Raw genomic sequence first — 24,644 nt, 5'->3', positions numbered from 1 at the left:
TTTGTTGGATTAGGGCTAGCATTAAAAAAGAAAGAATAGTATAGGAAATAATGCTTTGCAAAATGTAGATGAGGTAACTGTTACTTCTTGTGACTTTTATTATATACACATGTATGTGTGTGTGTGTGCGCGTGTGTGTGTTCGTCCGTATGCTGGTTAACAATGTAAAATTTCTTTCTCTTTTTAAATTTTTTTAACGTTTATTTTATTTATTTTTTGAGAGACAGAGCATGAGCGGGGGAGGGGCAGAGAGGGAGGGAGACACAGAATCCGAAGCAGGCTCCAGGCTCTGAGCTGTCAGCACAGAACCCAATGAGGGGCTTGAACCCACAAACTGCAAGATCATGACCCAAGCCAAAGTCGGACGCTCAACCAACTGAGCCACCCAGGCTCCCCAACAATTAAAATTTTTTTCTTATTGAAGGTTGTGATAAAAAAGTTTGGAAGCCACCAGTTAAAGCCATCATTCAGGCCACCTTTTGAGGCTTAGGCCCAATGACTCAGTCCTTCATTCAGGGAAAATTTGAGGATTTTTTTTTTTTTTTTTTTTGGGGGGAAAGACAGTGCTAACATAACAGTCTTATGATTGGTCGATAGGCTAAAGGTTTTAATGAAAAATTTCAATTTTGACTCAAGAAAAAAACATTTCCTGGCCATACACACCATATGCTATAATGACTCGTTTATGTTACTTATTTTAGTTAATTCTCAAAACAGCCTTATGAAGTAGTACTATTGTTACCATAATTTTACAGAAGAAAAAACTGTGGCCAAAGGGAGTTAACTAATTTGCTGACTTAATCCGATAGTATGTGATCTGCCTACATCTAGCTCTAAAGTACCATTACCTGAAATATAAACAAAAGCCTTGAGGAGTAAAAATGCATAACATTTTGGGAGAGCAGTGAAAATGTTACTGGTATTTGGGATGATGAATGGAATAGCTAGAGTTTATCTTAGAAACAGAGGCTTGAGTTCAGGTTTTAGAGGCCTTCAAGTTGTTCTAGAAGTACTGTTTTTGGGAGGTCCTTCTCACATTCTCCTTTTAGATTCACTGCTGCTTCTCCTGTTTTCATGGCTCGTCTTTACCATTCGATAGTTTCTTGAGAGGACAGGGACAGTCTTATTTGACTCCATGTCTCCAAAGTCTGGCAGATCCTACAATCAGGAATTCAGAACAGATGGTACAAAAGAAAACTTTGAATTTTACCTTGTATTTAGAGGAATGTTACAATAAAATATGTGGGTTAGAAATACAACTTGATGGAGGCACCTGCGTGGCTAAGTCAGTTGAGCATGTGACTCCTGATTTCGGCTCAGGTCGTCGTCTCATAGTCATGAGATCGAGCCCCACGTTAGGCTCTGCACTGAGTGTGGAGCCTGTGCTTAAGATTCTCTCTCTTTCTCTCTCCCCCCTCGTCCCCCCCTAAAAATTAAAAGAAAAAAAGAAATATAACTTTATGAAACAGAGTGAATTGGCAAGTGTAGAAATAAACATTCCAGTGACTTGAGATTATTTGAGATTTACTTGGTGTTTAGTAAGTATTTGTTTTGTTTTTTTTAATTTTTTTTTAATGTTCTTTGAAAGAGAGAGAGCACGAGTAGGAGAGAGATGGAGAGAGAGGGAGACACAGAACCTGAAGTAGGCTCTAGGCTCTGAGCTGTCAGCATAGAGCCCAATGCAGTGCTCGAACCCACGAACCTTGAGATCATGACCTGAGCCGAAATTGGACACCTAACCGACTGAGCCACCCAGGTGCCCCTATAATAAGTATTTGAATGAACAACAGAATGAATGCAAGTTTGGGCTCTATCTTGCTTGCAGTGGAGAGGCACGATCAGAAACATGTCAGTGTGGCAATGAATTGGAATAAAGAGACAGGGAGATCTGTAAGGAAAGAAGATTGGTTGGCTTAATAAGACCCTAGCAAATGTGTGCCAAATGGCTAATAAAGAGTTACCATTTATTGACTTCCTCCTACTTTGTGTCCACAGTCATGCCTACGGTACAAATATTCTTTTATTAAACTCTCATAATAATATTAAAGAAGCAATATCACTATCTTATAGATGAAGAAATTAAAGCCAGGTAAATAAATGGGTGTTGTGGAAATCCAGATGAGAGATAATACATCGCAAACTAGGATATTTACTTGAACACATAACTAGTTTAATTCCTACAAGGTCTGTTGGAAGCTTAAGATGTGCTTTGTTTAGCTTGTGGATTTCCATGTTTGTTTCATTTGTACTCTGTTAAGACCACAGGAACCAATGGGTCTTACTTTTGAATCAGTGCTTTTACTTGTTTCCCATTTTCTGCTCCCATTTTATAAAATAATATTCTTGTAATGTTTGTGATACCATTGTTATTGTAAAATTCCCTGCTTATGCTCACCTCAGAGAAAGCTGTGAAGAACACCCATGTACCCGGTTCTCACAGCAGAAGCAAGTACATCACAAATCAGCATCTAAAATGTAGAGCATCTGTCTGGTTTTTGTGAATTTGTGGCTGATATTTTAAAAAAACTTACTTTGGAAATTTTTAAACCTATTCAGAAATAAAGGCTAACATAATGATCCCTTTTACGTACTTGATCACCCAGCCTCAGAAGTCATCAAGAGTGCTCAAACTTGTTCTGTCTGTATCCCTCATTCTTCACACCCTCCAAATACAGGATTCTTTTCAAGTAAATCCATGACATTATTTCATCAATATGTGTCTTGAAGAGAAAAGAGGACTTTTTCAAAAATACAGGCGTAATAACATTATCAAATCAAATTTCTAAGTATGTAATTTGATTACCCTAATTGTCTCATAATGATCTTTCTGCTGTTGGTTTATCTGAGTCAGGATCTAGTCAAGGTCTTCAGCCTTTGGTTCATAAGTCTCTTAATTTGTTATGTCCTTTTTTTTTTTTTTTTTCTTGCTGTTCTTTTGTGACAGAAACTGGGTCATATGCCTGGTAAAGCAACCCACATTTTAATTGTATTTTCATGGTGTTGTTTAACATGTTCATCTCTCTATATTTCCTGAAAGCTATTAGTGAGATCTAGAATCTTGATCAGATTAAGAGCTGTTGTTTGGCCAGAACAATTCATGGGTGGGACTGTGTATATCCTGTTACATCACATCAGGAGGTGGATGTCTGGTTGTCTTTCTCTGACTGTAAGTTTAAAGTGTGCAGACTATGTCAGCATGATTCCTTCATAATCACATTTTCCATTAAGCTTTTATATAATGTTGTCACCAGTCACTGATGATCAAAATGCCTGCATCCATTCTTTAGTGGTTTCAAAAGGATGATATAATTTTGTCATTCCTTCTATATTTATCAGATGGAATCATTTTATTTTTTTATTTTTTTATTATTATTTTTTTTAATGTTTATTTTGGGGACAGAGAGAGACAGAGCATGAATGGGGGAGGGGCAGAGAGAGAGGGAGACACAGAATCGGAAACAGGCTCCAGGCTCTGAGCCATCAGCCCAGAGCCTGACGCGGGGCTTGAACTCACGGACCGCGAGATCGTGACCTGAGCTGAAGTCGGATGCTTAACCGACTGAGCCACCCAGGCGCCCCCAGATGGAATCATTTTAAAAGAATTTTGTCTTACTAGCTTTTAGGTGACCCTAAAATATAGCTGATACAGGAAATGCGGGATAAATACTTGATTCTTATCCCATCATGTACCTGTTTCCAGAGGAGTTGGTACCCTAACAAGATCTAAAGGTCACCAATGTGGGGACGTGTGTGTGTGTGTGTGTACACACACGTGTGTAATATTTTGAATTCATAGATTTTAATATATTTGCTTATTGTGTTTTATTCCATTGCAGTCATTATTTCTTTTTGTTGCTTAAATTGTCCGTTTTTTGGGCAGTGGGAGCTCCTTCTAGTTGTCTTATGTGTTCTTTTAACATGACCTCCCAGTAATTTTGATAACAAGTTATCAGCAGCGCTTTCTGCTGTGACAAGATTATTCTATCTTTATCTTTTATGTCTCTTGTCCAAGACCCAGAGTCGTCCATTTGTCCAAGGTGGAGCTTATATTTGAAGCTACTGTTTTTATCTTGTGCTTAGTATATGTATAAATAGCATGCGTGTTCCCCGTTGGCATTCACACAAAAATCTCTTGCACCTCATTTTCAGCTGCTCTGACGAATGGCTCCCTTGCTGTGGAGTGTTCCTCATCCTCCAGAATCGAAATTCCACACATCATATTCTTTGTGTTTTGTATTCGGTCATCCCAAACATACCCTGTAAATTTTAGAAGAATCCACACGTCACTTCTACACGATACTCACAGAAAAATAGAAACTTAATCTCACTCCTATAAATAGGCCAAAATGCTTTTAACTTGCATAGAAAGAAACAGTTGGGGGCAGAGGGGGTTAGAAGTGGTGGATAAAGACAGAGTTTGACTTTGACATAACTAGTTTGGGAGATACATAATGCATCCAGTTAGGTTTATTTGGTAGAAATTAGCCCTCAGTCCTGGAGATGAGGTACAACTATTCTGTTAGTGTGATATTGTTCATCAGCATAAAACTCAAAAGGCCAAGAGAATAAGTGCCTTGCCAAAGTCGGGGAAAAAAAATAGTAGAGTGATGTATGATGCAAGATCCTTTGTGGTTTCAAATACAAATGTGAAATCCGGAACCTTGTTTTCCACCCTATTTTTCCTTGTCCCTTTTTGGGGAGCCTGTTGAAATGAACTGAATGTCTTTTTTTAGAGTCCCAAGAGTGCCCTGAAAGAGAGGATTTATCTAGAGGAAAACCCAGAGAAAAGCGAAGTGATTCAGGACACTGTGAGTATGGAGTCCATGAAGCGGTAGGGCTTCCTTTCGCTTTCCTTCCACTTCAGTAACAGACACCCCTGATATTTGTGTATTTGGGGATGGAGGGGGAGTGGGGAGAGAAGACGCTTGAACTGATTCAGTAAGATTTGATAAATGAAGAGCTACTCCATGATAGTAGTATTAGGTGGTTCAGTGTTACTTTGCTTATTGTGGTAAAAAATGCGTAACGTAAAATTTACCATTTTAGTAATTTTTAAGTATACAGCTTATTGTCATTAAATCGTATTGACCTTCGTGTACAACCATCACCGTATCTGTCTCCAGAACTTTTTCATCTTCCCCAGCTCAGAGTCAGTATCCATTAAACACTGACTCCCCATTCTCCTCTCCCCAGAGCACTTAACAACCATTGTTTTACTCTGAATTTGACTAGGTTCGGAACCTTATATAAGTAGCATCATACAGTGTTTGTCCTTTTGTGACTATCTTATTTCACTCAGCGCAGTGTCTTCGAGGTTCATCCATGTTGCGGCCTATGTCAGAATTTCCTTCCTTTTTAAGCCTGAATAATAGTCCATTGTTTGCATATACCATGTTTTGCTTATCCATTGATCTGTCAGTGAACACTTGGGTTGTTTCTGCCTTTTGGCTTTTGTGAATCATGCTGCTGGGGCCATGGGTGTAAAATATCTATTCAAGTGCTTTCTTTTAGTTCTGTTGGGTATTTATTCAGAAGTGAGATTGCTGGATTTTGCATATTCTTATGTGAATACTTTTAACATTCTGCTTTTGTTTTCTAATTAGATTTGTATAAAGTTTTATAGTAAAAGATTTAATTAAACAGCAAGTGATCCGTCAATTATTAGCAACATAAGGGTTATTGAAAATTCAGAGACATGGAAACAACTATAAAATCAAAAGTTGTCTTGACAACCACTCTGAACAAATTTCTGTTGTTGCACCATTTTTTAAAAAATTACAAAAGCCTAGAGTTTAAAAAAGAAGCAGTAAAAATGTCAGAATCAAGGTTAGAAGACGCAAATACAAAGGGCTGCAGCACACTTAAGGAGGGAAAACTTAGCTACATACGACTTCATGTATCTTGCGGCTACATGCGCGTACCTTCAGCTCTGAGATGCACGTGGCCCCCGAGTCAGGATCGCCCCACTGTCCTTGCTCAGCCCCAGATCCTACATGTCAGCTGCTGTCAGGTTTGAGCCAAACTCATGCCTTCCTTGTTTCCTCCCCAATTTTTATTTCCTTAATACTGTATGGCCTTTGATTTTAGTATTTATGGACCTCATACATCGCATATTTTTTATATCGTATGCTCGTGCCCTCACACTGCCTTCTTCCTGCTCAGTCCAGCCTTGTGAGTGAGCTGACAAGTGGATGAGCTGTGGCACGGGAGGGAGATCTGCCAACCTACATTTTCGTGTTTGCAACTCTGGTTCTTTGTTTCTATACAAAATGATTTTAATTTTGTGCGATTGCTTGAAAATTTTGTTGCATTATGCCAGCGATTTGCAACCGGGAGTGATTTTGTCCCTCAGGGAACATTTGGCAGTGTATGGCAACGTTTTTGATTGTCATGGCTGGGAGGCTGCTGCTGGCATGTAGTGGGTGGGTAGAGGCCCAGGATGCTGCTTAACATCGTACAATGCACAGGACGGCCCCCACAACAAAGAATTATCCAGCCCAAAATGTCAGCAGTGCCAGGGTTGAAAAACCCTGCATTATGCACTTAGGAAAATGAATTGAAAATGAAAAAACAGGGTTCAGTGACAGCTTTCAATTATGCGATGTTAATAGAAGTCTTTGTGTTAACCTCTTCACTCACTTCATCTTATCATTTCTATTCTCATTTTTCCTTTGTCTTGTTGTCTTCGTTCACTTTTCCTAATCTAGCTTTTGAGAATTGTAATTATTTACAGAAGCCAACTTTCTGTCTGGAACAAGGTTTATATGAAATGAGTGGAGTACACAGAGATTAGAATCAGATATCCAAGAGTGTAGTGAGCAAAAGGTGTTAATTATTTCCAGAGGAAATGTTTTTTTCTCCCTAAGAACAGTTGATACTGTTGTGGTTTTCTTTGCTAAAATGATTCATTGCCTTGAAAATTTGAGAACCACTTCTTTGAAAGTGAAGCACTTAAAGAAAATCAATAAAATGAAATCTGGTCGGTTGACTGAACCATTTCTTTTTGATGATTTGGCTTCATTTTTTCTCTGAATTTGACCAACAGATAATTTCTCTATTTTTTCTCTCTGAATGTTACCAGGACACTCAGTCACTCATCGGGAGCCCCTCTCCCCGAATGGCACCTCATATTATTGGAGCAGAGGATGATGATTTTGGTACTGAACATGAACAGGTGATGGCTTTTTTCTACACAACAAATTATTAATTATTTGAGATGTTTACTTTGTTACAAAAATGAATGCTTTTTAGAGATTGAAATTGTATTTGTAAAGATTTGAAGCTGTATCTTAGAGCTAAGATTAATTGCTTGGCTTAGTTGTTTATTTTAGCTTTGACCAATAGAAATGACTTTGCTTTTAAAGCTGATAAGAAGTGATTGATTTACACTAAAGTACTTCCTTTTGGGAGAGGAGGGTGCAATTGTAAATATATCTTTTTTTGATTTAAAATTCCAATGGTTTGGAAATATGATTGGCTTGATTCTTGGTTTTGTATCCCATGATCTTGCTAATAAACTCACTACTTCTAGGAGCCTTTACTTTTTTTTAGTTTTTTATTTTTATTTTTTTAGTGTTTATTTCATGTTTAAGATTGAGAGATAGCGTGAGCAGGGAAGGGCAGAGAGAGAGGGAGACACGGAATCCGAAGCAGGCTCCAGGCTCTGAGCTGTCAGCACACAGCCCGTTGTGGGGTTCGAACTCAGAAACCTTGAGATCATGACCTGAGCCAAAGTTGGACAATTAACTGAATGAGTCACCCAGGTGCCCCTCGGAGCTTTTTAAAATAGCTTTTTGGGGGGCCCCTGGGTGGCTCAGTGGGTTAAGCATCTGGCTTGGGCTCAGGTCATGATCTCTCAGTTCATGAGCTTGAGCCCCGTGTCAGGCTCTGTGCTGACAGCTTAGAGCCTGGAGCCTGCTTCAGATTCTCTGATGCAAAATGTAAGGTAAGCTCATTTTGTGTCTCCCTCTCTCTCTCTGCCCCTCCTTTGCTCACTCTCTCTCTCTCTCAAAAATAAAACAGTAAATTTTTTTTTTTAAATACATAAAATTAAATGGCTTTTTGGGATTTTCCACATAGACAACCACATCGATTTCTTTGTTTCCAATCTGTTTATCTTTTATTTCTTGTTGTTACCTTTATTGTACTGGTTAGGACTTCCACTATGAGGTTGAATTGGAGTGGTAAGACAGGACATTCTTGCCTTCTTCCTAACCTTAGGGAGAAAGATATTTAGTCTTTCATCATTAAGTGCGATGTTAGCTATAGGTATTTTGTAGATACTGTTTATTAGGTTATGGAAGTTTACTTCTATTTCTACTTGCTGAGAGTTTTTTTGTCACGAATGAATGTTGAACTTTGTTAAATAATTGACATCATACAGGTTTTTTTTTTTATTTAGTCTCTTAATATGATAAATTACATTGATATTAGTATGTTGGACCAGATTTGCATTCCTGGGATAAACCACAGTTGGTCGTATAGTGTATTTTCCTTTTTATATATTACCAGATTCAATGTGCTATTATTTTGCTGATGATGTTTACATTGTTTTTTATGGGGTATATTGGTCTGTAGTTTTCTTTTTTTAGAATGTCTTTGGTTTTGATGTTTAGGTAATGCTGTCCTCTTAAAATGACTTCAGAAGTGTCCCCTCCTCTTGTATTTTTTGAAAGAGATTGTGAAGAATTGGTATTATTTGTTTAGATTGACTTTCTTTAATTTATTTAAACATGAGAAATTAAATGGAAATTGTGAGTCAAGATTACCTTAAGTTGAACTATTAGTTTTCTGTGTTCAGTGCAGTTAGGGAATACAATTATTCTAGGAGTTGTCTCACTTAAACTTATACATCTCCATTTTCATACAACCATTTCTGTGATTAGTTCAAAAGGAAAGGAAGACACCTATTTCATTATTAGGCAAAAACCTCCCATTGCCTTTTTAGAAGTGTTGCTACACTGCTTTTTTACTTACTGACTTGTAGACATCTGAGTTCCTCGGTAATTATCTATTGAACTTGCATTCTCCTAAGATGGCTTTTCTTCCAAGCTGTTTCCAAGAGATTATTAATTTCCAGAGGGAGAGATTCCATAAGCCCAGGTGCTCATAAATTCCAGTGAAATTTTTAAGATGTTGAATTTTTTTAGGGTATGTCAAAGTGAAATTTGGGTAGTTGTGTTTAACTGAGCTTACCTTACATTTTGCATCTGTGTGGTGGAGTTACTGATGTATCATTATTTCCTTTTCTAGATCAATGGGCAGTGCAGCTGTTTCCAGAGCATAGAACTGCTAAAATCTCGCCCTGCTCACCTGGCTGTTTTCTTACACCACGTAGTTTCACAGTTTGACCCTGCAACGTTGGTAATGTATTTGACGATTTAGCCAATTCAGAGTTCCTACATTGATTCTTATACTGTAAAACTTTGCACTTCTGCAAGATGAGTTGCTAAGCATATACGGATAGATACATAAGATAGTTGAAAGTTATTTATTTTTAAACTTCCTTGCATGGTAATGATTACATTGTCTGTAGTGGCCTACTTGTGGGAAACTTTGCTACTCAGTGAAGATCTAGCAGGTTATATTTTTCATGATTTCTCACTTTCTTTCTCTTTTCCGTTTCTTCCTCTACTGCAGCTCTGTTATCTCTATTCAGACCTATATAAGCAGACCAATTCCAAGGAGACTCGGCGTGTCTTCCTCGAGTTTCATCAGTTTTTCCTGGATCGATCTGCAGTAAGTTACCAAGTTAATATTATGTCATCTGCACTGTCGTACGTTGAGTTATTGGTCTCCTACTTCCAGTCTGACCTCATATTTTTGGACATTATTGTTTTGGACTTTCTGACATCTATGTTGTGTCTCAGTTACTGATTACTCTTGACTGTTACTCTTATTATTTTTAAATTAGTTGTAGGCTCTGAATTCTCACAGTAGGTCTTAGGGGGTATACACGTACATTTGGGCTTATACATGTGCATAATGAGAGAGTGAAAAGGAGAACCCAAATGATATATGTATATATTGGGATCCAGAGGATGTTGCTGGTATAATGAACTCTGGTTGGCCTCTTTGAAGTTTAGAGGCACAAGTTTAAAAAGTGGTGGAAAAGATCTTACATGAATAATAATAGTGTTTTATTTTATTTTACCAGTAGAAGTCTTTATGAGATTTTTAAACTAATGGGTTTTATTATTCTTGGCCTCGTGGTAGGGTAAGTACCAGCCCGTAATGCTCCCTGGATAATTGTGCTGCGGTTCCTGAGGCGTCTTCCACGTTTGCTCCTCTCTTCTATGACTGTGTCACAACTTCCCTCTCCTGAAACCTCATTGCCTCCTCTCCTGCCCTTTCTCAGCTCATGACCTTGCTGTTTCTTTGAGAAATTTGAAGTATCTGCAGGTGAACTTCTACCAGATATCAACTGCCTTCATTCATCATAGTATATGCTCTGCCCTTTCTCCTGATGTTGTGGAGAGACTGTCTTGTTTTATACCAAGGTGACTCTTCCCCTGTTTACCTGGACTGCATTTCCTTCTTCCTACTTGACAACATCATCTAGCAATTGCCATCCTTCTCTCTGATATCGTCAACTTTTTGTTTTCTGTTGAATCGTTCACATTAGCATGCAGACGTTGTGAGTTTACCAATCCTAAAACAAACATACCCAGAAACATTTTTGTCTCCACTTCTCCCTCCAACTCTTACCTCATTATCTTTGTATTCCTTTACAAAGTTGCCTGCACACCTACACATTGCAGAATGCAGTTACCTTTTCAGTGAGGCCTTCCCTGACCAACCTACTTGACATTTTATTCCCTTCACTTTCTGTCACCTGTCATGTGTTATTTTTGTCCATAGAACTTTTATTTTGTTGGTTTATTTTGTCTGTATTCTTACTCTTCTGCCCTGAATGTAAAGCTCCATTAGGGCAGATATTTTTGTTCTGTTTGTTCATTGCTATTTTTCCAACACTGATCGATCCTGGAAGAGTGGTCATTTTGATATTTATTGAGTGAATGAGTTAGGGTTCTGATTATACTGCCACTGTTTAAAATATTATAGGGGCGCCTGGGTGGCTCAGTTGGTTAAGCAGTCTGACTCTTGGTTTTGGCTCACGTCATGATCTCATGGTTCATGGGTTTGAGCCTCACGTCAGGCTCTGTGCGCTGCACAGAGCCTGCTTAGGATTCTCTGTCTCCCTCTCTCTCTGCCCCTCCCCCCTCTCAAAAATAAAACAATAGACTTAAAAAATAAAATATTATACGTATATTCATTAAGATGATTTACTTCCATGAGGAAACTATAGTATATTGAAGTATATTTGAATTTCACATTTCCTTTTTTTAAAATCGAAGTACAGTTGACATTCAATATTATATTAGTTTCAGGTGTACAACATAGTGATTTGACAATTACATATATAATGCTCACCATGGTAATAACTATACTTATCATGTCACTATACAAAGTTATTCTAGTATTCTTGACCTGTATTTCCTGTGCTATACTTCTAATCCCTGTGACTTATTTATTTTTTTACTTTTCTTATAAGTTTTTAATTCCAGTTCATTAACAGACAGTGTTATTTAGCTGAAAGTGTACAGCATAGTGATTCAGCAATTCCATGTATCACCTGGTGCTCATCACAAATGCACTCTTGAATCCCCATCACCTATTTAACCCATCCCCCACCCCACTTCCCTCTGGTAACCCTCAGTTTGTTTTCTCTAATTAAAGAGTCTGTTTCTTGGCTTGTCTCTCTCTTTTTTTCCCCTTGCTCATTTGTTTTCTTAAATTCTACGTATGAGTGAAATCATACGGTATTTGTCTTTCTCTGACTTATTTTGCTTAGCATTATACACTCTAGCTCCAACCATGTCGCAGCAAATGGCCAAGATTTCATTCTTTTTTAAGGCTGAGTGATTTCCATTGTATGTATATATACCACATCATCTTTATCCATTCATCAATCACTGGGCACTTGGGCTGTTTCCATATCTTGACTATTGTAAATAATGCTGCCATAAACATAGAGTTGCATGTATCCCTTTGAATTGGTGTTTTTATATTCTTTGGGTAAATACCCAGTAGTGCAATTGCTGGATTGTAGGGCAGTTCTATTTTTAACTTTTTGAGGAAACTCCATCCTGTTTTCCAGAGTGGCTGCCCCACTTTGTATTCCCACCAGCAGCGCATGAGTGTTCCTTTTTCTCCACATCCTTGCCAATACCTCTTGTTTCTTGTGTTGTTGATTTTAGCCATTCTGACAGGTGTGAGGTGATGTCTCATTGTAGTTTTGATTTGCATTTCCTTGATGGTAAGTGATGATGAGCATCTTTCCATGTGTCTGTTGGGCATCTGGATGTCTTCTTTGGAGAAATGTCTGTTCATGTCTTCTGCCCATTTTGTAATTGCGTTGCTTTTTGGGTATTTAGTTTTATAAGTTCTTGTTATACCTTGTATAGGAACCCTTTTGGGATATGTCATTGCAAATACCTTCTTCTGTTTTGTAGGTTGTCTTTTACTTTTGTTGGTTGTTTTCTTTGCTGTGTAGAAGCTTTTTGATTGAGATGTAGACCCAATAGTTTATTTTTGCTTTTGTTTCCCTTGTCTCAGGAGACGTGTCTAGAAAAAAGTTGCTATAGGCAATGTCCAAGAGGTTACTGCTTGTGTTCTCATCTAGTATTTTTATGGCTTCAGGTCTCACATTTAGGTCTTTCATCCATTTTGAATTTATTTTTGTGTATGGTATAAGAAAGCGGTCCAGTTTCATTCTTCTGCATATTGCTGTCCAGTTCTCCCAACACCATTTGTTGAAGACATTGTCCTTTTCCCATTAGATATTCTTTCCTGCTTTGTTGAAGATTAATTGCCCATATAGTTGTGGATTTATTTCTGAGTTTTCTATTCTGTTTTAATTGATCTATCTACGTGTCTGTTTTAGTGTCAGTGCCATATTGTTTTGAAGACTACAGCTCTGTAATATAACTTGAAGTCTGGAATTGTGATGCCTCCAGCTTTGCTTTTCTTTTTCAAGGTTGCTTTGGCTATTTGGGGTCTTCCGTGGTTCCATACAAATTTTAGGATTCTTTGTTCTAGTTCTGTGAAATATATGGTTGGTATTTTGGTAGGGATTGCATTAAATATGTAGATTGCTTTGGGTAGCATAGACATTTTAACAATATTTGTTCTTCTGATCTTTGAGCGTGGAATGTCTTTCCATGTCTTTGTGTTGTCCTCAGTTTCTTACATCAGCATTTTATAGTTTTCAGAGTACAGGCCTTTCACCTTGTTGGTTAGGTTTATTCCCAGGTATCTTATATTTTTGGTGCAATTGTAAATGAGATTGTTTTCTTAATTTCTCTTCCTGCTGCTTCATTATTAGTGTATAGAAATGCATCAGATTTCTGTACCTTGATTTTGTATCCTGTGACTTTACTGAATTGGTTTATCAGTTCTAGCAGTTTTTTGGTGGAGTCTTTTGGGCTTTCTATGTATAATAACATGTCATCTGAAAATAGTGAAAGTTTAACTTCTTCTTTACCAATTTTGATGCCTTTTATTTCTTTTTGTTGTTTGATTGCTATGGCTTGGGCTTCCAGTACTTTGTTGAATAGAAGTGGTGAGAGTGGACATCCTGTCTTGTTCCAGACCCGAGGGGAAAAGCTCTCAGTTTTTCCCTATTGAGTAAGATGTTAGATGTGGGTTTTTCAAATATGGCCTTTATTATGTTGAGGTACGTTCCCTCTAAACCTACTTTGTTGAGGGTTTTTATCATGAATGGATGTTATACTTTGTGACTTATTTATTTTACAATTGGAAGTTGGTACCTCTTAATCCCCATCACTCATTTAACTTACTTCCCACCCTGTTTCCCCTCTGGCAACCATCAGTCTGCTCTGTATTTATGAGCCTAATTCTGTTCTTTGTGTGTGTTTGCTCATTGGTTTTAATTCTTAGGTTCCACATGTAAATGAAATTATACAATATCTGTCTTCTCTGTCTAGACCATTTGCCTTGTATAATACCCACTTGGTCCATCATGTGGTTGTGAGTGGCTAGGTGTCATTCTTTTTTATGGCCGAGTAATAATTCCACTGTGTATATCTACCACATTTTCTTTATCCATCGATCTATTGGTGGATAGTTAGGTTCCTTCTATATCTTGGCTGTTGTAAATAATGCTGCTATAAACATAGGGGTGCATGTGTCTTTTTGAATTAGTGTTTTTGTTTACTTCAGGTAAATCCCCAGAAGTTAATGTCACATATCTTAAGAGCTCCAAGCTAAGTCAAATCTTTATTTTGCTGCTTGTGATCTGTATTAAATTTATCAGTATTAAAGTGTAATAACCCTGATAGATTTATTTGCTGATTATTCTTTCATGTCACAGGTGGTTTATTTATTTCATATAAATACAGAAATGAGCGTGTATATACTTTTTTACATTTATGCTAGCAATACTTCTAGGACAGTTGATTTGAGCTACTGTGTGACAACGTCAGTGAAAGAGAAAACTTTGAAATCTATTTCACTGTTCTTCAGATGAATTTGGAGATCTCATAATTTGCAGCAGACTTATTTTTTAATGTAAAGCTTTAGATCTTACAGGAACTGTTTAAATTCTCAAAGTATATGACAAGTAGGTATACATTATAAAGTAAGCATGAAGAGGTTAAGATACTTTCTTTGAATACAAATAAGTTGTTTTCTAAGATACTTCCCAGATTGATGAGAGGGAAAACACAACTATGTGGTAATAGGACCGAAAACTGCAGTTATTATGGGGAAAATCCTAGCTAAGAAGAAGTTAATTATGACACGGTTACCTTAGTTGGGTCAATAGTAAAAACTATGGATGGTTATTGGAGATTTAATACTGCAAAGGCTCGACATTGACATCCAGTACCTTCTCATCAGGGCATGAATGTTGTGAGGGTTAGGGTTCTTTGACTTTACATAGGAAATTACTGGTAATATGTGGTTTAGAGTCTCAAGTACAGCAAAAAAAAAAAAAAAAAAAAAAAAAAAAAAAAAAAAAAAAAAAAAAAAAAAAAAGTCATGATTATATATGACTAAATTTTTCATACCATATATATACAGTTTCGGTGTTAGCTATATTGATTCAAATGATGTATATAACTGATTATATTAACCAGTGATTATAGATATTTCCTGTATATGATCATTGGGGGAAAGGGCCTATTTTCATGTTGAAACAGTGGTACATTCCAGAGCTGTGAAATTTGGATGGGATGAGTGAGCTTAAACCTGAATGTGATTGTAAAAATAGTTATCCAAGTTGTATCTCTTCACTTTACACAAGTCCTTATATATACACCTTATATAAGTATTTAGTGTTGTTTCACTTTTTGTTTGCATTTTTGTTTTAGCACCTGAAAGTTTCTGTTCCTGATGAAATATCAATAGATCTAGGTAAGTTTGGAGTATCAATATTCTTGAGAATTATGTCTCTGTTAGATATGTAGCACAGTTCATCTCTAAAGGTTTTATCTGTCATGTGGTAATGAGCAGATCATCTGAATCACAACAGAAAATAGATTCTGTAATACATTAAACGTATATGAAATTGGAATTGTGAGGTAAAAAACAAAATGCACTGAAGACCTTCTCTTTGTCTTACTCCAAGTTTGTACCAAATAGCATTGATATGTTGCCAGTTATAATGCACAGGATATACCTTCACATCAGGTAACTCCTTGCCTTTTCTTTATGCAGAAAAAAGAAGACCTGAGCTTATACCTGAGGATCTACACCGCCACTATATTCAAACTATGCAGGAAAGAGTCCACCCAGAAGTTCAGAGGCACTTGGAAGATTTTCGGTAAGCTTGGTGGCAGATATAAACTGATATGGTAGTTCTGAATTAACTTTCTGTTTAGGTAGGAAAAGGTTACACATTAAGTCCTTGGCTTAGCATATGGTCTTTATCACTGTGATTAAAATGTAAGGAATACCTAGAGTCGAAGAGTTGGCATGGTACTGAGTCCACAGTCCCCATTCTGTATGTTTTCAGGATTTGAGCTCAGGTCTCCTCTAGGCTAAGTGTGTTCCTTCAGGATGTGTGTTCTGTTGAGCGATCGCCTCTAGAATTCTTTTCCTCTGGTGTCCTAGGTGACAGGGGCCCCAAAATAGAAAACTGTGACATTTCGCCTGTTGCTAGAAAATCATAACCATGGAAACTCTGATGAAACATCTCCAGAGGGAGACGGTTCTTCTCTAGGCCACCTCAGGAAGCTTCTCCTGTTCCCTTTAGGCAGAAACGTAGCATGGGGCTGACCTTGGCTGAAAGCGAGCTGACAAAACTCGATGCGGAGCGAGACAAGGACCGGGTAACTTTGGAGAAGGAACGGGCATGTGCGGAACAGATTGTTGCCAAAATCGAAGAAGTGTTGTAAGTAACAGAAGCATGTGCAGATGCACCTCTCTCTTGAGATGCTCCTTAATGCTTAAAGCACACTTTGAACAAACTCAAAAGGGGAGTCAGACCACGTGTGTGGAGCCATGTATTTTGGTTTTAATATTTTAATTTTTTTTTTAATTTTTAAATGTTTATTTATTTTTGAGAGAGAGACAGAGCATGAGTGGGGAGGGGCAGAGAGAAAGGGAGACACAGAATCCGAAGCAGGCTCCAGGCTCCAGGCTCCAAGCTGTTAGCACAGAGCCCGATGCGGGGCTCAAACTCACAGACTGTGAGATCATGACCTGAGCCGAAGTCAGACGCTCAACCAACTGTGCCACCCAGGCACCCCTAATGTTTTAATTTTTAAATTTTGCTGATGTTTTAGAAAAGTTCTTGTGTTTCTTTTTCTGGGTATTGGTAAAATGAGTAACTATAAAATGTCTGACTGATCAGAAACACTTCCAGTGGTTTTAGTTCATGGGCTTTGAAACTGTTTGAGGTCAGAAAACATTTACAGTTGATGACAGGAGTGAGAAAAGCCTGTAGTTCCCTAGAGGGTTAGGGTTACTCTGCTATTTCATGCCAGGTGACAGATTGAGCTCTGTTCTGTTGCTTCAGGTATCTGAGTTAATAGCAACTCCTTCGTTAAACTTTAATGTTTAATTTTGAAATATTTTTACTTTTAGGATGACTGCTCAGGCTGTAGAAGAAGATAAAAGGTAATATAACTGGGTTTTTTCCCAAGAATTTTACAAAAAAAAGAAACTGTCTTTTCTAAGTCCTAAATTATGATTTCTTTTAACTTCAAAGTATAGAGTGTCTCCCTCTGGTGGCCTCTGTTTTATTCGACTAATATTCTAGTGTCTTGAGTAGAGTCCTTTTCTATTTGCAACCAGTAGATACCTGCTTAGTTTTTTCTTGATGAATGAATTCTAAGAATTCCAGTATTGCATTTTTTTTTAAGTCATTTGATGTCTTTATTCTGCCCACCCTCCCTTCTCAGAGTCCTTCTTTGACTTAATCCTTTTCCTCCAGTTCAACAATGCAGTATGTTATCCTTATGTACATGAAGCATTTGGGAGTAAAAGTGAAAGAACCTCGAAATTTGGAGCACAAGCGAGGTCGGATTGGATTCCTTCCAAAAATCAAGGTAGGACTGGATACTAGTGTGTTCACGTCCCTGTGCTTCTTTACACGGGGTCGCAGTGCCTTCCTTCGTCTTCGTATTTACCGATTCAGCAAGTTAGTGCTGGGTGTGCTAATGTGTGTAAGACGTGGTCCCCATTCTCAAGAAAGTAAAAAATCTAGTGAGACATTCAGGCATGGAAACTAATGATCAGACAGTGTGAGGAGTGCAGATAGCACTTTATGCCGAGTGCCATCCCAGCTCTGTCATGGCCTCAGTCTTTCCTTTTATGGCGCCGGTCACAGTGTGTGATTATTTAGTTTTTGTCAGACGGGGCGGCTCTGTGAGGGCGAGGGCCTCCTTCGTCGTGTCCCCAGCTTTTAGCACAGTGCCATCACGCAGGAAGGGCTTATTGTTTGTTCAGCAGAGGAATGAATTGCTTGGAACTGGCTCCCGGTAAATGTGTTGTCAAACTACTTTTTTGTTTTCCAAAATTGTCAGCTCGAAATAGATTGAAAAGACATCTTGAGTTTGACGTGCACACGGTACTGTGTGCCGGCCTCTGAGTGCTGCGTGTGTGTCTCTCACTTGCATTTAGCCAGTTCTTTCAGCTGACCGTTAGAATTGCGTTTCTGTGTTCGACAGCGACAAAAGAACTCGACTCTGTTGTGTGTCTCTTATCTCTCTGATTGTACCTTGACTCTAGCAAAGTATGAAGAAAGATCGAGAAGGCGAAGAAAAAGGGAAGCGCAGAGGATTCCCCAGCATCCTGGGACCCCCAAGGAGACCAAGCCGTCATGACAACAGTGCAAGTATGTGAAGCTGGAAATGGCGCGTTCTCACCAGCTCCCTCCATCTTCCCTTCAGAGGCTCAGTTAACTAGAAGTATTGGAAAAAGGTGTTCTTGAAATGATTCCACTGAATTTCCAATGTACCGTGCTGGCATTCAAGGTTATTTCTGAGCTAACTATCCCCACGTGGCTCTATAATTATCTTAAACACCTTCTTTAGGGGCACCTGGGTGGCTCAGTCGGTTAGGCGTCCAACTTCGGCTCAGGTCATGATCTCATGGTTTGTTAGTTAGAGTCCCGCGTTGGGCTCTGTGCTGACAGCTCAGAGCCTGGAGCTTCGGATTCTGTGTCTCCCTCTCTCTCTGCCCCACCCCGGCTTGTGCTCTCTCTGTCTCTCTCTCTCTCAAAAATAAATAAACATTAAAAAATTTTAAAAACGACTTCTTTAATTGTAGTATCCTATCAGTTGTCCATAACATAATATACTTACCTATTCGGATTTTATTTGCATTCAACTTCTGTTAAATCAAAAAAAAAAAAAAATGTGCATGGATTTCTCCACCATTCTTTGTTTAATCTTTTTATACACGTATTACTCACTCTCTCCATACTTATACAATGTCTCCACCTCTCCATTGTGCTTTATTTCCTGATCTCCCTCCACCCTCAGGCCTAACGGAGAGAGATCGGCCCTCTGCGGGAGAAATAGGGAGGGTGGTACCACCGGGCGGGAAATTAGGTCATGTAGTGGTCTTCGACCGGGCAGCACCGCGTTGGAAACTATTGGCGAGGATGGAGTGGGAGTGGCATTGTGCTAACAGCGGTGCTGGATGTCCGACGCCAGTAGTGGTGTCAAATACCAGTAGTGCCCCAAACACTGAGAAGATGAAGGAAATTTTTAGAGACGAGGTGGAGAAAATGGAATATGTCTTTTTTTTTTTTTTTTCTTTTTTGGAGAGAGAGAGAGCGCATGTGTGAGCAGGGTAAAGGGGCTGAGGCAAAGGGAGGGAATCTTAAGCAGGCTTCATGCTCACTGAGCACAGAGCCTGACACAGGGCTCAATCCCATGATCCTGGGATGGTGACCTGAGCCGAAATCAAAAGTTGGAGGCTCCACTGGCTGATTCACCAGGTACTCCAAGAATGGAGTCCTTCATAGGTGCTGCCCATGAGTTCCAAGGGATACAGAAGGAGAATTTTAGGAATTAGGGAAGGGAGAAGTTTAGGATTAGGGAAGTACAGAGCTATGTGAGGGTGCGCAGTGCTGTGGGGGATGATGACCTAAGTGTCTTTAGCTTCTCGTGGTTACTGATGCAAACAGGGATAGTGAGCAGGCTGCGGATTAATCTCGATCGTGTCTGAGGCACGTTATGATGGTGCAGCTGTGAGTGTTGGGGGGCAGGCGGGGCCTTACCAAGGCTCACAGAAGGCTCCGTCTTCACTCTTACAAGTGAGTATGGTTCTGTGCGCGTCCATCTCTTCTCTCAACACGCTCCCTCCCCGCCTTTGCTCTCCTCTCCTTTTCTCCCTCTTGTCTCTCCTTCTCACTGCCACCTTCTCCTCCCTTTCTCTTCCACCCTCCTCCACCTTCCCCTGCCTTCCTCTCTCTTGCCCTCCCTCCTTTTCTTTTTTTCTTCCTTTCTTCTTTCCCCCTTTCTTTCCTTCCTTTCTTTTGCTCTCTTTCTCTCCCTTTATTTTTCTCTTTCCTTTTTTCTTCTTTTCCTTCTTTCATTTCTTCCTGTCTTATCTATCTGTCTCTCACACAGTAATAATTCACAAATATTTTCCATGTTCCAGACAATTTTTAGATCCTTTACATCTTCTTCTTCTTCTTTTTTTTTTTAGATTTTTGAAACATACATTATTAACCATTGCTTTCTGTTCAGTTGGCAGAGCTATGGAACTACAGAAGCAGCGGCACCCTAAGCACTTATCCACACCCTCTTCTGTGAGTCCTGAGCCTCAGGACTCTGCCAAGTTGCGCCAGAGTGGGTTAGCAGGTGAAGGAACAGACGTTGGGTACCTGCCAGCCAATTCCATGTCCTCTGGGGCTTCAGGGGCCACTCTTTCCCAGGAAGGAGGGAAAGAGAATGATCTGGGTGAGCGAATGCTGCAGTGCAACTTAACTAAGTCTCAAGACTTTAAAACGGTCACACTAAGTCAGCAATAGAGTGGCATATTATTTTAATCAAGCCTGAATCCCAGTTTAACTTCATTTTAACGTTTTAATATCTTCTACAGCTGGTGATAAATCTGTGCTAAGTGATCATTTTGAATTCTCACCAATTGAGGAATATCGATCGAGCGCTCTGTCAGGCATTAGCTCTGTATCCGATGCCAGCACACAGAAGTGACACTTAGATTCTTGCCCTGTGCTGCTTAGTCCCGTGGGGAGATAGTCACACCGATAAAAAATTCAGATTGTGCCCGATCCAGTAATGGAAGGGTAAAAGAAGTGTTGAGGGGATTTAGTAGCTAGAAGCAGACCTGGGGGGAGGCTGAAGAAGACTTTTTTAAAAACCTGAGATACTAGAGGTGTTTTGTTGTTGTTGTTGTTGTTTTAATACTATAGGGAAGCCAGGAAAGAGGAGGAGGTTGAAGATGCAGGGGACAGACTATATATAACGAATAGGGAAGAGCTTGGAGAAGGAGAGAGGAGATGAGAGGCAGAGCGTGTGTGAAGGGCAAGGGGACTTGAGGAGTAGAGGAAGATGTAAAGTAATTGTAGGTCACTGGGAAAAGAGCTTATTACCATATTTCTTCATACTTGTTATAATGGGTTTCTTAAGCAAGTGAGCTGGGTGAATCAGTGGTTTTATTTGGAGAAGGGAATGCCTATCTATACTGGCGATTTTGGAAGCAGTTCAATTTCTGGTATGACAGGGTCGAGGATAAAGCTATGGGAGTGGTCACTGAAATGGCATAAAGGAAGTAACTAGAGATGAAGAAAGTAAGGGGCCAAGAAGCCAGGGGTTTGAATACCTTAATATCCCTGAGTTTTGAGGTCACCTCATGTGATAGCAGCAGAGAGAGGGAAGCTGTGAGCCAGCAGCCAAAGGTTCAGTATTGCTAGATGATTGTCGTGAGGAGGGAGAGCATGTGATAGTATCTCGGAGTGAGAGTCTCAGGCGGCAGATTTTTATAGGAAGGCAAGATAATGGTCTGACAGTAGTATTGAGGAACAAGGGTATCTATCTCCGCTCTGCCCTGAAGTACACAGCGTACGATGGAAACATCTGTCTCCGTTTGAGAGCACTGTAGCAGAAGAGGTCATCGCCAGTGGGATAGGCAGGTTTTTATTTAAGACAAAGGAGGAGGGGTGACATTTGTAGAAAACTCTGGGGGTTTTATCTTACGTGGAATTCTGAAGATGTTGGGTTGAGTACGTGCATTAATTCATGGCTCCTAGCTCTCACTGAAATAAAAACATGGCAGATGGGTAACCAGTAACAAATAAATAAAAACCATGAAGAGAAAGGAAGTGGAGGAAGAGAACATGTTATCAATAAGTAAGAGATTTCAACAGAGTTTGGGGAGATTAAAAGTGGACAAGAGTGGTTTGGGGAGATTAAAAGTGGACAAGAGTGGTTTGATGAGTAAAACAACATAGAGGAAGCTGGAGTCCATAATCCGTACAAGGGGTCCCAGGCGGGGAGCCAGTCTGCCCATTAGAACCCTGGAAAGATGTTGGGCTCAGCAGTTGGCATGTGTTACATGGAGTGCATGAGTAAGAAATAAAGCTGAAAATAATTAATTGAAGGCCTGTGATCAAAACAATGACGTCAACAGTTTCTGATCCTTACATTGTAAAATGTGAGCCATCTGTCATTTATGTACCAGAAGAACATGAGTGTGCTCTTTTAGAGGAGTTGAGTGAGTTGTGTAGGGAGAGCTGGGTAGGTCCTCCTTGACAATAGTGCCCTGGAGGGCATTAATTAGGACATTAGTTCTAACATTTGGGGGCCTGAAGCCTGACAGTAGACATGCCAGGGTCTCACCCTGTCCAGAGAGCTCCCAACTGAAATGGATCTGCTTGTGTATAGCTGCAAAGGAAAGCCCCAGCAGCTACTCAAATACGAATAGTATTACTCGCTGTTGAAAAAATTTGCTTGCTAGAGTCAAGACCTAAGATAATACATTAATGCCAAACCTATTGATGGCGTAAAAAAAGAAAACGAAATAAACAGAAAAACCGCCCCTAGCAGAAAGCCGTAATTTAGGTAATAGACAAGAACGTTGAAAAAATACCTCTAAATTAGATAGTATACTTGGGGAAATTTTAAAAATTATTACATCTGTAAAACAAGAATAACAGTACTATGAAAAAGGAACATTTCATAAACCAAAGAGAAATGATTTAATATAACTATTACAAGACAATAACTACCGTATTAGTTATCAACTGCTTTGTATAAGCCACCTCAAAACTTTATAGCTTAACACAAAAAAACACTTCTTCGTCACATTTTTGGTGGGTGGGGAACTTGAGAGCAGCTTAGCTGGGCAATTCTGTCTCATGTGGTTGCAGTCAAGCTGTCTGTCAGTCATCTGAAAGCTTAGCCGGGGCCAGGAGACCTGCTTCTACGCTAGGGAGGTGGCTGGTGGCAGGGGGACTTACTTAGCTCCTTGCTGGAGGCATTGACTCCTCACCACACGGGTTTCTCCATGGATCTGCTTGAGTGTTCCATGGCACGGTAGCCAACTTTCTCCGGAGTGATCCAAAAGACAGAGCAAGAAAGGAGCCTCGCTGTCTTTAATGAGTTAGTCTCTGTGGGTGCACATTGTCACTTCAGCAAGTTAGAAGCAAGCCCCTAAATCTAGCTCACACTCAAGGGACAGAATAATTAGGCTCGACCCCTGAAGGAAGGAGTATCAAAACTTTGTGCACGTTTTTGAACCACCAGAGCTACCAAGAATTAAAGAAAAAAAAGAAGTCCGTAAAAATAAAGTCAAGGAAATATTTCAGAATGTATATCAGAAATACCAAGAGACAGAAATTGGAGAGAGAGACTCACTTGAGAGGTCCTATATCTGCCTGTCTGATGAAAGATCAACAGAGGAAATGGAGGAGAGACAGAGAAATGATGAGAGAGACCATCTTAAGGGTAAAGAAGAATAGTTGTCTTCACTGGGAACCACCTACAGTGAATAACAAGAACAGTAATAATAACAAGAGCCATACCTAAAATGTCTCTGGAAATTTCCATGCATCAGAGATACAGAGTCCTGAAAGCTTTGAAGGGAAAAAAAAAAAACAAAACAAAACGGGGATTATGCTGCATCACATTTCTCATTATAACACGAGGGGCTAGAATACAAAGGAGCCATGCCTTTCAACTTGCTGAAAGGAAATCATTGAACTTAGAATTCGATATCCATCCAAATTACCCATCAGAAATGAAGGAAGATACAAAGACATTTTCAGATACGCCACGATTCAAAGTTTAGCTGAAATGCACCCTTTCCTTGAACATGATTTGAAGATACACACTCCGGCAAAATGAGAGAAAAGTGAACAAAATGTTACGGGATCCAGGAAATGGTGGAAACAACCCAGAAAAGTGGGGACGGGCAGGCAGTTCCTAGACGATAGTTATGTCACAGGCCAAGGGAGCAGCTGCTCCCGACTAGAGCACGAGAACTAGTAGATAAGAAAAAGGGAGATTCTAAGCAGTTGATAGTATGATGTAGCAAATGAAAAACTCTGAGAATTGATAAAATGATAGTGCTTTGACAGTTGTACAATAAAGCCATCCAGAAATGCTAAGCGAAACAGTTGCTCAAGAAAGTTAAGTCATGATTTAAATGTGAAACAAAGTTAAGTGGCATAATCTTGAAGTAGCTGATGGAGTGCCTGACCTTGATGCAATGAACATTCTATTTCTCATGATCCATGAGTTGCATCTTTGGACCAGCAGAAAAGGAAACATAATCCTAACTAATATCCCTCTTAACCTGGCAGGAATAATATGTATATGTAATGTGTTGTATTTTGCTTATGACACTGTGTACATTGACACGATAGTGTAAGCAGTCTGTTGGTTTTCAGGCTTTTTAGAATCCACCTAATAGGCAAGGCACAGAATATTTAGTTGTGGCCATAGATCAGGGAAATGTAAAACTCCATCGACTGATTCAGGTAAAAATGTAGTTGAAAGAAATGAAGGGTAGAAGGAGAGAAATACAATTAAAGGGAAGGATATAGATAAACCAAATACCTAATTTGATATAGAGGAGATTTAAGGTACTAACTTCTTGATGGAATAAAAACACAGATATAATTCTATCATTTAAACTTAGAT

General features: G+C 39.2%; 1 protein-coding gene and 1 long non-coding RNA gene across 6 annotated transcripts in view; one reads left to right on the top strand and one right to left on the bottom strand.

The window, feature by feature from the left end:
- Nucleotides 1–24,644, top strand: part of ARHGEF12 (Rho guanine nucleotide exchange factor 12) — a 149,780-nt gene that overhangs the window by 96,834 nt on the left and 28,302 nt on the right. For all 5 annotated transcript variants that reach the window (XM_086678852.1, XM_086678850.1, XM_086678851.1 and 2 more), the window contains 11 exons: nt 4,734–4,808; nt 7,082–7,174; nt 9,253–9,363; nt 9,640–9,738; nt 15,396–15,438; nt 15,742–15,847; nt 16,280–16,417; nt 17,113–17,145; nt 17,462–17,576; nt 18,259–18,364; nt 20,229–20,441. In XM_086678852.1, the coding sequence (XP_086534978.1) occupies nt 4,734–4,808; nt 7,082–7,174; nt 9,253–9,363; nt 9,640–9,738; nt 15,396–15,438; nt 15,742–15,847; nt 16,280–16,417; nt 17,113–17,145; nt 17,462–17,576; nt 18,259–18,364; nt 20,229–20,441 (1,132 nt within the window). The remainder of the gene's footprint in view (nt 1–4,733; nt 4,809–7,081; nt 7,175–9,252; nt 9,364–9,639; nt 9,739–15,395; nt 15,439–15,741; nt 15,848–16,279; nt 16,418–17,112; nt 17,146–17,461; nt 17,577–18,258; nt 18,365–20,228; nt 20,442–24,644) is intronic.
- LOC147576916 (uncharacterized) lies at nt 898–4,253 on the bottom strand. Its single transcript, XR_015241290.1, has 3 exons — nt 4,139–4,253; nt 2,592–2,720; nt 898–1,158 (listed from the first exon to the last, which is right to left on the bottom strand). It is a non-coding gene; the product is annotated as an uncharacterized LOC147576916 (long non-coding RNA).

The sequence above is a fragment of the Puma concolor genome, chromosome D1, assembly GCF_028749965.1.
Source record: "Puma concolor isolate L17-30 chromosome D1, mPumCon1.1.hap2, whole genome shotgun sequence".
NCBI lineage: Eukaryota > Metazoa > Chordata > Mammalia > Carnivora > Felidae > Puma > Puma concolor.
Note: the sequence above shows the minus strand (reverse complement) of the source record. Positions and strands in the feature narration are given on the sequence as shown.